The sequence below is a fragment of the Strix uralensis genome, chromosome 8 (assembly GCF_047716275.1).
Source record: "Strix uralensis isolate ZFMK-TIS-50842 chromosome 8, bStrUra1, whole genome shotgun sequence".
Lineage (NCBI taxonomy): Eukaryota > Metazoa > Chordata > Aves > Strigiformes > Strigidae > Strix > Strix uralensis.
Window position 1 is genome coordinate 4581841 of NC_133979.1, and position 13914 is coordinate 4595754.

The 13914-nt window shown below is 38.5% G+C and overlaps 1 protein-coding gene across 9 annotated transcripts in view; it reads right to left on the minus strand.

Annotated features, from left to right (window-relative positions):
• Positions 1-13914, minus strand: part of FGGY (FGGY carbohydrate kinase domain containing) — a 150298-nt gene that overhangs the window by 70757 nt on the left and 65627 nt on the right. For all 9 annotated transcript variants that reach the window (XM_074875914.1, XM_074875913.1, XM_074875918.1 and 6 more), the window contains 2 exons: positions 5486-5614; positions 524-627 (listed from right to left, as the gene is read on the minus strand). In XM_074875914.1, the coding sequence (XP_074732015.1) occupies positions 524-627; positions 5486-5614 (233 nt within the window). The remainder of the gene's footprint in view (positions 1-523; positions 628-5485; positions 5615-13914) is intronic.

A 13914-nucleotide genomic window follows, 5' to 3' on the forward strand; every position in this document is an offset into this window, starting at 1 on the left:
CTCAGAAAAAGCTTTTGTATTAATTCACTGAGAAAAATTAGCAAAGTGAAAATTGCTTATTGGGGTTTTTCTTTCTTTTTAGTCATGATACGTATCGTAATTCTATACATCATGGCAACTTTCAGAGGTAGAAGGATTTATATTGATTCAGTGAAGAGGTGGGCGAGAAGGGCTGTGACTGAAGACATGCACTCCTTCTCCAAAGACACTATTCTGTAACACATTAGTGACAGGCTTGTCACGGATAACTCAAGCTGAGTCTTTGGCTCAGATTTCAGGCTGCTCTTTAAGCCACTCTAGCATCGTGGTTTTTACTTTCCATGTAATTTTTCAGTATTGATTTCTACTACTATTAAAGTTCTTGCTTAATAGCAAATGCATGGTAATATATAATTAATATCCAAAGGTAAAGATAGAGTTACCAGAAAAAATTCAAGGAAAAGGGTGAGAAGGACAAAGGTCATTTTTCCCTTCAAAAACATTAGTGTAGTCTGTACAAATTAGGACTAGGCATACAACCTACCCCCATGTGGCATGAAGATGTTCCACAGATCATAGCAACTCGGGATGTAATTGGCTGGTTCTCACATGGCAGGTTGTGTCCTTTCACATCTGCTCCAATTACTCCTGTTAAAATAAAATTAAAATTCTGTTTTAAAGATGATCAAGCCAACCCTCACAAAACAGAGCTTCTCTGCACACAAATAAAAGTTATTTTATCATATCAGATTAAAATGTATTTTTATTCCAGATACATGAGGACACAAGATGATTTCTTCTCTGTTCATGTGTATCATCACAATTTTTAAATGTTATTTTGACTATAACCTGACCTTTATTCTCTTAGGTAGTACACTATCATGCAGAATATCAGACTGCCCTGTTGTGAAAGGCAGTATGGTAGACTGCAGATATGTTTATTTGTTCACAGTTTATATCATGCATATACTGTATGATGTGTTTTGTCAGGGGATGAGCTGGAGAAGGGGGTAACTTGGCAGGAGACTGGAAGACTGCCAGCTTTGTTGTCTTGACTGCTGCTGCTGTTCTGTCCATGTCAGACAGAACCATCCGAAGGAAGATTACTTCTTCCCTTAGAGGAACTGTGCTTGGCTCTGAGGAGCTTCTGCGTGCAGGACAGGACAGGACAGAGGACAAACTCAGCAAGTACTCAGCCCACAGCAGAAACATAAAGCCAGGAGATGCCAGAGCTGAGCCAGGAGCTTGCTTACAGAATGGGGCAGACCTATAGCCAAGCATCAGCACACATCACATCCTGCTTAATTCACTTAAGGGGAGTGATCCTGCCCTCTCCTCGTCCTCCTCTCCTTGGCTGCATTCTTACATCACATTGTGCTGCACCCAGCAAAATGAAGCAGCCCAACAAGTAATATCCTTTTGTTTGTCTTTTTTTCTCTTGAGCATTACTTTTCAATGGCAAACTGGTCACCAGACTGCATTGTATCTTTATCTGCAGTGCACAGTCTGGTGATCAGTTTACCAACCCTGCTGGGAAAAAGAAAAAAAAAAAAAATCTTTCTCACTGTAGAAGGAACATGAAAGCATTTACTGGACATTGTGAAAGATGCCAAGTGCTACTGCTGGTTAGTATGTTACACTTCATTAAGACCTTCTTGTTTAGGTCACCATTGCAAGATTCTGTTATCAAATCGGTCTGTTGGGGTTTGTCTTATCATGATTGCCATGGTTATCATGGTATCATGATTGGAAGTTATCTAAATAATCAGAAAAGTAAGGGCTAAAATTTTTACAGTCTTCAAAAATCTGTCCCTTTATCCTAGCTGGCTTGTAACTATGTAGTAGAATAGCTTGTCATACACAGAGTTGATTTGTAAGGAACAACAGAAAGCTAAAGTATGTCTTCTTTTTCATTGCTCAAACACAGACATGCATGTGTTCATATTAAGAATTTTGGATATGGTTGTCTAAAAGGCAATCTCCTGTACTAGGCAACACTGTCACAGAATTTCTTAAGAGTTTAAAATATTATTGACACTTCAGAAGGAACAAATCTATTAAACTGTATTGTCAGCATATGTTGCAAATGTATTTTCATAACAAAATGGAAGAGCCTCGTGTTTAGATATTTTTAATCACTAAGAAAACATGCATTCCGCAAAATATGCATTTTGGGCCTTTTTGAAATCGGTAGGATTTTGTCCGTGGCTTTACTAGTGTTCAGAGTTGCAAGTGTCTTCCTATTTGTGATTAATTGAAATCAGGCAGCAATCTGGAAAATTCTCATAATAATGAAAGCTTAGATATTTTATTTGCTAAAAATAATTTAATTGCTGTTGTAAGTCACTTTCACCTTTAATTTAGTTGGAATTCATTCTCTGAGACAGACTGAAAATCTTTTGAAGATTCTCAAGAGAGACTGAGAACAAGAAGTCTGCATGACACACAAACTGTAGGGGAGATTTTAGAAAAGCAGGCTGTGCTTAGCATGCGTACTTTTGGATCTCTTCCACAGTGACAAAGTATTTTAGATACTGTACAATAAATTACCCACTTTTGCTGAAACAATGCTGATGTCTTTTTAAAAGGTGCAATGTAAACATTATTTTTATGAGGCCAGTCCCAAAAGACATACACATATACTCACATTTTTATCTGTAGGCTCTTTTAAACTGGTACAGTAGGTCAAAATGTAAGACATAACTGCTCGGCTTTTAGATTTTTACTTTTCCATAATAGGTATCAGATGGACTGATTCAGGAGTCATAGATGAGCTCCGCAGACATATGTATTACATAATTCTTTATCTTTACCTTATTTTACTCAAAACTTTGAAGCCTTCATAAACTTCAGGAACCTGTCCAGCAAAAACACCCTTTATATCCAGCCAAAAGCAGATCTGAATAGTGCGTCAAAAGTTATTAACACTGAAAACAAGATGTCCATCATGTCATTTTGGTTTAGCCTGCAGGATACAAAAGAGCTGCTTTTGTTACTCAGCTGTTACAGACTACTTTTAAAACAACCAGCAGAATGTGTTCAAGAATAAGAATAATGACACCCACTGGATGTTGTTGTCCCACAAACTAATCTAATGCTTACTAATATACAACTCATATCCTTCAAACAAATTGTAAACCTCAATATTTCATTACAGATCACAGCAAAGTACTTAAACACACATCAGTACCTTCTCAAAACAGAAGTTTTACATCAACTATAAGTTATTTATTTCCAGTATCTTCACATTTTAATTCACTGCTTCAAATATTTCCTATTTTCTTTTCTTCTGTGCCCCATTTATCATTATTAAAAGGTTAATATGCTTCAGTGCATTGCCATCCTTAATGTCTTTTGATCAGACACAGTTTCACTTCCTAGTCCTATTATCTGTGTTCTCATTTTGCTTTTCTGTTTTTTCTTCAGGATTTTCAGCTCTGTATTCTACACACTGTAGGTTAAACTAGACATGAAAAAGAATAAGGTTCTTGTTATTAACAGTTATGGATGAAGGAAAGCTATTCAGTATTTCAGGTGCTGCCACACCGTTCATTTTCTTTATTCTGTTCCATTATCTTTGCACTCTCCCCCTCTCCTTTTGCTCCTGCTGCCTCTCTTGCTATCCAAATCTTTTCCTTTGTACTGTCTTTTCTACTAGTTTCCCTACCTATTTACTACCCTTCCCAGATTCAAGAAGAATGAGTTCCATCTTAAATCTTCCTCTTTTTCCAGGCTCTGAGTGTGATTAGCATGCAGGTTCTCCCACTGTGTTACTGCCTCTTCCCGCTGTAATGTGTCTCTCCCTAACAACAACCTGTACATTTCTTTTCTCCTGACGATGATTTCAGTAGTCTGCTAGTGTTTGTGGTGCCATCTGGGAAAACATATTCTGATAAACAGGGCTAACAGAAGCAGACTGTCTCTATCCACTTAAGTCTTACTCTGTTGGATGCCAGTAGCTACGTATTTCTAATGTTAGAGTTTCTTTACAGAAGACTATAGCAAATGAACAGCTCTCTGTTCTTCTTTAAATTCATTGATTTCAGTGCATGAAATTTGCTGGGCAAACTTTTTGTGTTCTAAATCCAGTACTAACACAACGATGCCAATTAAATGAGGGCCCTCCACTGCCATTTTCACGTGCTGTGTGACAATCCAGTTTTTCAGCCAGTTCATTATTTCAGGCCAGCTTATTATTACATCCTTTTCAAGAACACAAGTCTGCTAGGGCACATAGTTTTAAACACATTTTTATGCAATTAGGATACTAATTCACACAAACAGATTTTTAAGTCACAACAGTAGGAACACAATACATCTACAACTATGACACTAAAAAGCCTTCCTTTTTGCAGCTGGATCTCTTTCTAATCCTTCTGAGGTAATAAGAAAAGCAATCTACATGATTACTTAACCTCATCAGAAACAGTTATCGAAAGCAGAGTAAATGGATTTAAACATTTTAAAAGTTCCAGGCCACAATTTCTAGAACAAATGAGATTTAAAACATCACAAAATATATGAAACAAAACTGATATTTTAGCAGCTAATCATATTCCATCTAGATCTAGAGAAAAATACTCTGATGAGTAATAGATTTCCATTGAACAGTACTGTTTCAATAACACTGAGACTCTCTGAGGTAAGACTTTTTTCTAAACTATCAAACTAAAAAACCCTCAATTTCTTGATGAAAAAGTTACATTGAATCATTTTGTTATTCACTGTATTTAGGTAAGGCCAAACAGCATAGTAAGAAAATGAAGACATTGAGCCTCACCAAATATATTTCAACACAGTTGAAACTGGGCATATTGGAATATTGTGCTAGAAAAGAAAAAAAAAGTCTAAGCATCAGGCCTCCCACTTCAGCTATGGATAAAAAGTTCAAAGTCACAGAAGGGAATGCTGTGCAGTGGCCAGTTCCCCCTCTACTTTTGTTTGCTAGTGTAGATACACAGTATTTACATATTCTAACCCCCTGGATCAAAAGCAGTGTTTTTGGTATATATCCCACATTGTGCTAGCATAAATGTATGTGAAAAAGTGTCTGTTGCATTATTTAAACAAAGCATGAATCACTTCTAAAACTGAGAAGGAAGACTATGAACAAGCCTCAGACATGAGACTTCTCCCTTAGAATGTTAATTTTTTACTTTTCTTGCCTATCCCCAAAGTTTTGAGCAACAGAAGATGCAAACTCTCAGCACATTGGCATGCCAACACAATGGTGTTTCACTTCAGGAATTTGAAGTGAAACTAGCAGAAGTTAACAAACAGTTTGGAAATCCAGCTGAAAAGAAATGAACAGTGATAGCCCCTTTCTATAAACAGATATTCAATATTAGCAGTTATTGTGATGGGGTTTTTATTTTAGTTGTGCTATTTCATAAGAATAGCATCAGAGCAAATTGCTGGATACAAAACAGGCTGCGAGAAAAATGGTTTTCTAAAATTAATTCAATACATTCCTGCTTCCAAGAATAGTAAAGATATGACTGAGTACCTAGTCCTCCAGCATGTGCATCAATGAGAGATGCTGCTACTGCAATCCCTTCAGGGAGACCGAGATCTTTTGCAGCTTCTGGCGTTAGACCTTTTCCAACAGACTCTCCAGGAGACAAGACGTGGTTTCCTGGGCAGACACAAGAAAAACCAAACACCTGTCAATTTACTAAACAGAAAAATAAATGTGTATGTTATTACAAGAACTCCCTTCCTCTCTCTCAAGTTAGTGTGGTGTATATATAAAACAAAAAAGTGCATCAAAGAACTCTATCTGATTAAGAAGTATCTTTCATTATCTGTCTGTATATTAAATACAACCATGCTAGAGCAGCTGTCCTATAGTAATTTAAAAGTTCAAAAGTATTCAAAGTCTATCTAGCCACAGAGAAAGATTTCACCACAAGCAATTAAATTCTGCTTGGCATCTTTCCAACAGATATGAAATACTTATGCAGAAATCCCAAGTTCTTGTGGTAGTTCCTGACTAGGCTGCCTGCAGCCATTCTCTGTGCACGTGAACGAGATTTAGCTCAGCCCATGCTCACAACTGAAAACTGCACCTGTTGCACAAGGCAGGGGCCAATTTTTTCCCCATTTCCATCCTTTCCAGCAGTTTCTACTAGGAATAAGGTAGCTATAGTAACAGAAACTCTGAAAAAGAAACCGGCTTAAGCAGCAAATTCCTCCTATTGCAGCTGTATTTCCTCAGAGAAATAATCCCTGTCAAGTCTTCACTGGCCTTAAGTATGAAGAACATTATGGTCACCCCAAACACAGCAGAGCAACCCTTCCTTCTCAGTCCTGTCACCAGGGAGCCTGGTGGCAGGTCCCATCTGCATTTGTCTCCTCTACCATAATGCACATCAAATTTTGTCTTGTGAAAAGAGATCATTTAATTAAATCATGGTGATAAGAGATTGCTTAGAGCTTTGAAGAACAAATCTAGAGTCATTAAACTTTCAGAATTTAAGGACACCCCCCCACCCAGCCTCCTATCTGGCTGCTGAGTACAACCACAGCTGAAGCGAGGAGACTGACAGCTCCTGGAACTGCACACACTTCCCTATTTATCTAAAGATTTGGTGGGTGAGAGGCAGTGAAAGGCACAGTGGGAGCTCCTATATACCTCCCTGCCAATATCATGGCTTTTAGTACATATCTGTAGCGTTTACTAAATTTGACAAATTTTCTAGGCAGAGTTGACAAAACTCCTTTTTAAAATAAAACAAGCTTATGTTCACAGTCAATTCTATTGAGAATGTTACACCTAAAGCACATTCTGATATGTAGAAAGGAAGTAAAACATCCGCCACAATATAGATTAATTAAGAAGGAATAGCATATCATAAAATATCAGGAATACACTAATGCCCATGAGCATAATAATCTAGAAATACAGTTATACTACCTTAATGGTAGATGAAGGTTATGATATTAAATTCATGGGTAGAAAACGGGTCTTCAATTTTACATATCACTTAAATCTTTCTCTTTGCTGTAAATGATGTTGGTTCTTCACTTTAAGGAAGGTGCCCACTTCCTGACAGATGCAGTGTATGGAGCACTTTGTGATTAGACAGCACACACAACTTCTCAGTGCTTGTTTCTCCAAGAGTTTCTATTCTATTGACCGTCCCACTGCTGCCTCTGAAACGCTAGGCTGAATCTCATACTGGAAATTTAAAACAAGTATGTATAGTCAAAAATTCTGCACTTGACTTTGGGTTTATATTCAAATATTGGGGTAGTAACCAAACCCCACCATTTAGCTTACATGGAAGGAAGTGATGATATTAAACTATCTCCTCACAGGAAGAAAATGTCTGTATTTTATTAACTCTGAGTGTAAAGTTAAAACATTGTGCTAGCTTTGCAAGAGGTGATCTTTTGCAGTTTTCCTCCAATAAGTTGGAGAGCAGGATGTTTCTCTTTAAGAGAACTTTTGTATTACCTTTCTGTTTTTTTAAGACATTGGAGAATAATACCAGTAAAGCAAAAAAGTTGTGTGTTTCTCATGACATTCAAAGACCCTGCAGGTGAAAGGAAGTTCAGAAGAGTTCATGCAGCTAAAACCACATCTTCTTCTTCAGAATCAGTCACCTGACATGAAATCACACAAATATCTTGTATATAGAGCATGAGGTGAAATTAATCTGAAATAAAACCTCTTTTCAGGCACTCAATTCCATGGCTGGCTTATTTATATCAGTCATACTGGTCAAACATTTTAGTGTGTAATTATTATGTGGTTAAACTCCATTTTAGAGATCAGGGCTACTATTAGACAAAGTCTTTTCCTACCAGCTCCTCAATTACTGTATTTCTAGTTAATGAGCACTAAGGGAACAATTTCCGAGATAAAGATAATCCTCTCTCCTACAGCAGCAGTAGAAAATGACCCTATAGAGTCCTCTGGTACTAGTTATATATCAGAATGACCAGCAGCACTGCTATCCCCCATGGGCATAAAGTGTGTGAGAATGTGTGGGGATGGGTTTCTTATGATTTGAAGATGCAGCATAATAATCTTGTATTTTAAAAAAATGAATTAACAGTAGAGTATGCCCCATCTGTTTTAGGAGACAAGGTAAACCTGAACAATTATTCCTTGACTGAAAGCACTTTCTGACAATCTGGGAAGTGACAGCAGTCAGAAGCCACCCATGACAAGGATTGAGAAGGGGAGTTCTCCTAGGTCACCCAACAGTCAGGGAGTGCAGGAAAGAGGTGACAGCAAGTGGGAGCAGCAAGGAGGGGACACTGACTCTGTCCCTCTACTTCATCCTCCCAGCTTTAGAAATCAGTGAAAGCTCTGCTACACCCATACGATATGTTCACGAGGAGCTTTGTAAAAGGGAAGAAGCCGGCTCTGCATGGGCACTCTTTCTGTCATCGTGGAAGTTGTCTCCCCCCTCCCAAGTGTGAGTAAGTAGGTGTGGAATGGGCAAAGCCTTGACTGAACCATATGGGTAGAGACCTGGAAAGGGAATTTTAATTCTCGTGGTTTACTCTTCACTGAAAAACTAGAAAACTCAGCTAAGCATCACTATGCTTAGAATCTGTAGGTAAAAAGCTATTAAATGATAAAATAAAAAACACAAAAAGCAATCAAAGAGGAGCCACAGTAAAGCATTTGAAACAGATTGTACTCCAGTACTAGACTGGGAGAGAGCGAACAGTTTCTTACTTAAGCAAAACACAGTGGCTTTAGAAGTCAAGGGACAGCTACTATAAAAATAAAGGTATTCCACAGCTACACACCAGCATTTCAATGGCAGGTGCTGCCACCCTTAAATCCTACATGTCGGGGGAAAGAAGCTGTCAGAGAGTGAGGAAGGGAAATGAGAGCCGCCTGCGTACAGAGGCGGGCAGTGGGAGTATTACAGAAAGCTGCATAAAAGAGGCAGTGAAAGGACCGAGTCTTCTCAAGGTTCCTGCCAAAGTAAATGTATCGAGTCTTTTGTTTACAGAAGTCTCCTGTGCAAGTCATTTACCTTTGCTGTAATGACTTCCAAAATTAGACCTAACCAAACAAACCCATAATGGCTGAAGCTGGAGAACTTTCTGTTTCACATTCATAGAGCTGTTTCACTAATGCAATGCCTTAATCCACAACCTTTTCATTTCGTACGAGACAGACTATTTCTAGCTATTTTTTCCCCTATAAAGCAGCAAGTTTACAAAAGGAAAAAGCTGTCTGAATCTCTTCCTCCTCTTTTATCCTTCTTCGAAGCCTAATGTTAGAATTTTCTGTGATCAGGTTTTGTTTAAAGAATTCATGTGGTACCAACGACCCTCTACCTTTTTAGGCGGTTACCACAGCAACCAGCTATTTACCAGACGCAACACACAAGGCAGACAATACATCTTCAGTCAACTTTAGTAATCAAAATTCACTGTACTGGCTTACTAATATTTACCAGAACTAGGTACTTTAGGATGTAGACCTTTTTAAAACCAACAAAAGCAGAGCGCAGCAGGGGGCCCAGCTGACTCAGCTATGATATACTCCCTGAGAACAGCTTTTCATCTATCATGCAGAACGTGGCTGCGTTTCATATGCACTTATATTCGGCTGTATAATTGCATAAAAATTCAAAAGGAAGAAAATCAAAAGGAGATGTCCCTTTTCTTCACTAACTTGGCACAAGCAAACTTGAACTTGGATATATCAATCCCTTCTGAAAACCCAGCAACCTCAGAAAGTAACCCAACTTAAGGGTACATCCTGTCTCCATTTTATAGCCTCCCCCAAAGTGGACAATCCAAAGGCTTTTTAATTTAAAAGACAATACACAAACCAGACATCCTGTTAAATAAGTGATATATAACATGCATTGAAGAAGTTATCTAGTTAAACAAAGCTGCACTAAATAAGGATCAAAGGAAACAGGACCTCAGTAAAAAGAAGCACTGTCCATCCAAATGGGTCTCGTAATAAGCAATGTAAGGGATTTGATCCCTCTCAATTACATACAATACTCACATTTAACTGAGATATATATGGCTGATTGTTGTACAATTTTTAACCCAGCTGATTAGCAAAAATAGTGCTAAGATCAGAAGGAAGCAGGATAATAATGCAGACTATAAAATTATAATATTAACTTTTTCTTAGGAGTGAATGCATGGTGGTTAAAGGGTGTTAGAAACAGCCAGATTGGGGCTTTTTTAACCTGGAAATACCCTCCATAAAATTTCCTGGTTGGCAGTTAAAAACTTCAGAATTTTTATTCAGGAAAACCAAAACAAATTGTGATATTATAGGCCAGCTTATTTAAAAGTGAGAAAAACAGTTGGTTAAACAAAATCACTTTGGCTTTCTTCAGTTCAAAATTCATCGCTGTCTATGTGAGCTGCCACAGTAGCTTGAGGCAAATCTAATTTGGGTCCTTTCCATCCCACTCTCCCATACAGCTTATGCCTTTGGCTGAACTACATCTCAACTACCTAACATGTAATTACTTAAGGCAGACATATTAGGTTGCTAAATACTGGCAAAAGCAAGCAACCTATGTGCAGGCAGATCCTGATTCATTAAGCTGAAAAGTAAATTGGTCTGCAGACCATAGGTGCCTACTTCAACAAAGACTACTGCCTTCTTGTCCAAATGAAAGAGAGCTACTTCATGTATAAATGATAAGCTTTCCTGGTTAAAGGTCAAAAGAAAAAGAAAAAAAGCATTCTGCATCATTGGATCATTAGGCATGTACATTGATGGACACGACTGAGTTTTCATTACTAGACTTCAGTGAAACAGTGCAGAATGAACATCTCTTGTAATGCATGGCTCACTACTCCCTGTGCTGACAGGCGTATGGGTATACAATACATACATTTGGATGTCTTACTAAGTAACTAGATGCAATGTATTTGCATTCAAACTCAGCTACCTGATCTCACGTTTTTTGCATGCAAACAATAATTTCAATGGGCTGATAATTTAGATTTCTGACACTTTACAGTACAATATTCCTAACAGTCTCTCTAAATACAAAGATCATCAATGTAGATGACGTGACTATTGCTATACTTCCAGAGTTGCAGGTAATCAGACTTTGGTTTGGTACAGTACATCACTAAGATTGTACAGGCAAAATAGCTTGTATTAATTACGGATTATTACTTAACAGAATGTGTTTTATTACTGGATGTTTTTTAATAATTCACGATAGCAACTCCTCTTTGAAGAAATAATTACCCCTTTTTTAAAACTGAAAGAAGTGACAGACCAAAAATAACCTGATCAGTTATTGAAAGGATACTTCTGAATCTTTCAGCTAAGCTTCTGATACCTGCACAATCTTATTCCCCACCACATTCACACAGTATCCAGTTCTAATACCCATACTGAGAAGATACTGATGCATTATAAAGGGTTCAGAAATGAGTCAGGAAAGCAATTACAAGGATTGAGAAGTATGACAGTTCACACAAGTTTTGGTGAAAAACCTCAAGCAGCTCAGTATTTTCCTTTAACATAGAAAATTTCAGCCTGTGCAGGTCAGGCATGTCACTACAGTCTGCCAGACAGGAGTAGGAAGTTAAAACTCAGATGAAAAATAAAGTGTATTCTTTAATTAATTCATTAATTTTGAGAAATGACAGCAACTAACAATCAACAACCTTTAAGTCTGAAGTGGGCTCTCCATCACAGAAAAGTATAAAATAAAGATTGGTTCTAAGATACACTTTAAACTACTTAAACATTAATTTTAGGGAGTCCAACAGCCTCTGACTTGGAGGAAGTCAGCAAATTCTTTGAAATAGTCCTTCTGGTTTTGTGAATCCTGACTCATAAAGCAGACATCACTATTTTAAAAGCTATCTCAGCATGAGGCTTAAGCAAAAAAAAGATGAAGAACAAATCAGTACCAGAGGAAGAGTCAGGTAAAAAGAAGAAATGACCCAGAACTATTCTGAGAAATGCTTTTTTAAATTTTCTGGTTTTAAAACTGTATGAAAAATAAGAAAGGAGAATAATATTTGAGAAATTTAAATATTAAACAATCATAAACAGGCTCAAAGTCTGCACAAAATTTCTCCTATTCAAAAACAGAAATTCGAGGAAAAAGCTCCTAGTTTTCATACTAGAAAGAGAAGGTTCACAAGTCCACGGTGTTGCCAGAGTAGAAGAAGATATGATTCCCCAGGCAGACAGATCCTGAGACCAGAACTCTAGAAGTGGACAGTGGGAAATTTTTTTATTATTATTTTTTGAAAGCTCTAAGCTTTTATTATTAGTTGTCTAAGTTATGACAAAGCCTGAGAATGAAAGAACACCACACAGTACTCCTCACCTCTTGCAGCAGAGAGGAGGGACAAGTGGAGAGGTACCATCTGCCAGCAGGACTCAACCTGGTGATAAACAGGGTGACGGATGGTTCCTTCCCTTACAGTGGAAGAGGAATGGAAAATGTCACCCAGGAAACACTGTGAAGAAACCTGAGCTACCTGAATTTAGCCCAGCCTATTAAAGAACAGTTATTGGAAAGAGGAAGAATAACTCAGGCTGGAGAAACTGGCTGACAGGACAGTCGTCAAATTCAAGGAAGGGAAAAGCAAAGTTCTGCACATGAGGGGGAAGGACCCCATGCACCAGGACAGGCTGGGGGTCAACTGTCTGGAAGGTAGCTGGGCAGAAAAGGACCGTGAGGTCCTGTGGACACCACAATGAACATGAGACAGGCATGTGCCCTTGCAGCAGCCTCCTGGGCTGCATTAGGAGGAGGGCCACCAGCAGGCTAAGGGAGGTGAGCCTTGCTCCCTGCTCAGGAGGCCACAACTGGAGCCTTACGTTTTATACTGGGCTCTCCAGTGCAGGAGAAACATGGACATACTGGAGAAAGTCCAGAGAAGGACCCCAAAGGTGACAGAGGCATGTCGTACAAGGAGAGACTGAGAGACCCAAGACTAAGTCCAGCAAACAGAAGGCTTCGAGGTGTTGGCGGGGGGCAGATCTTATCAATGTACATAAATATCTGATGGGAGGGAGCAAAGATGATGGAGCAAGACTCTTCTCAATGGCACCCAGGGACAGTACAAGTGGCAACGCACACAAGCTGAAACGCAGGAAATCACATTTAAACAGAAGAAAAAGTGTTTTTACTGGGAAAAGGAGGTCAAGACACTGGAACAGGTTGCCCAGGCAGATTTTGGAGTCTCCATCCTTGGAAATACTCAATATTCAACTGACACAGCCCTGAGCAACCTGCTGTAGGTGACCCTGCTTTGAGCAGGGGGAGCTGGACTAGATAATTTCCAGAGGTCCCTTCTAACCTCAACCATTCATGTAATTCAGAGATCCCAAGACTGAAAAAACATAAAAGAAAAAAGAAATCACAGGAACATGTAGCTTTTGAGAAAAATTCTTTCTAACTTCTTACTGCTGAATCACATATTATGAAATAATGCCTCAAGTTTTGAGGAAGGAGACACCCTAGAACCTCTTTGCGCTGTGCCAGTTTCAGCTCCTTTACAGTTGCTACAGCTCTTGGACAGACTGAAATGACAGGAAGCCAGAAAGATGTTAGCATATTTGGAACACTCCTCAGTTGTAAATTCCATGGATTTTGACAGAATGTAAGTGTAAATATCCTCTGATTCATCCTTTTAATTTTGTTTGAAATTGTAACGTGCTGTAATTTATTTGGGATAACAAAAGACCAAAGACAGACAGACAAAGGGACCCCATACTTAAGAGAAACCTTTTACTTATTATTCTCTACCATTTACAAAGTATGGTGTTTAAAGCTTGTTGTTACAATCAAGCTTTATGAAGAACTGGCAGCTAAAAGCTGACCTGAAAAAAAAATCCTCATCCCTTTCTCTCAGCCTTCAAGGAAATCCCTCATATATTCCGGAGCATCTGGCATCAAAGGCCTTGGAAGAGATATAAAACTGGCAGAATTGATGGATTGACCACTC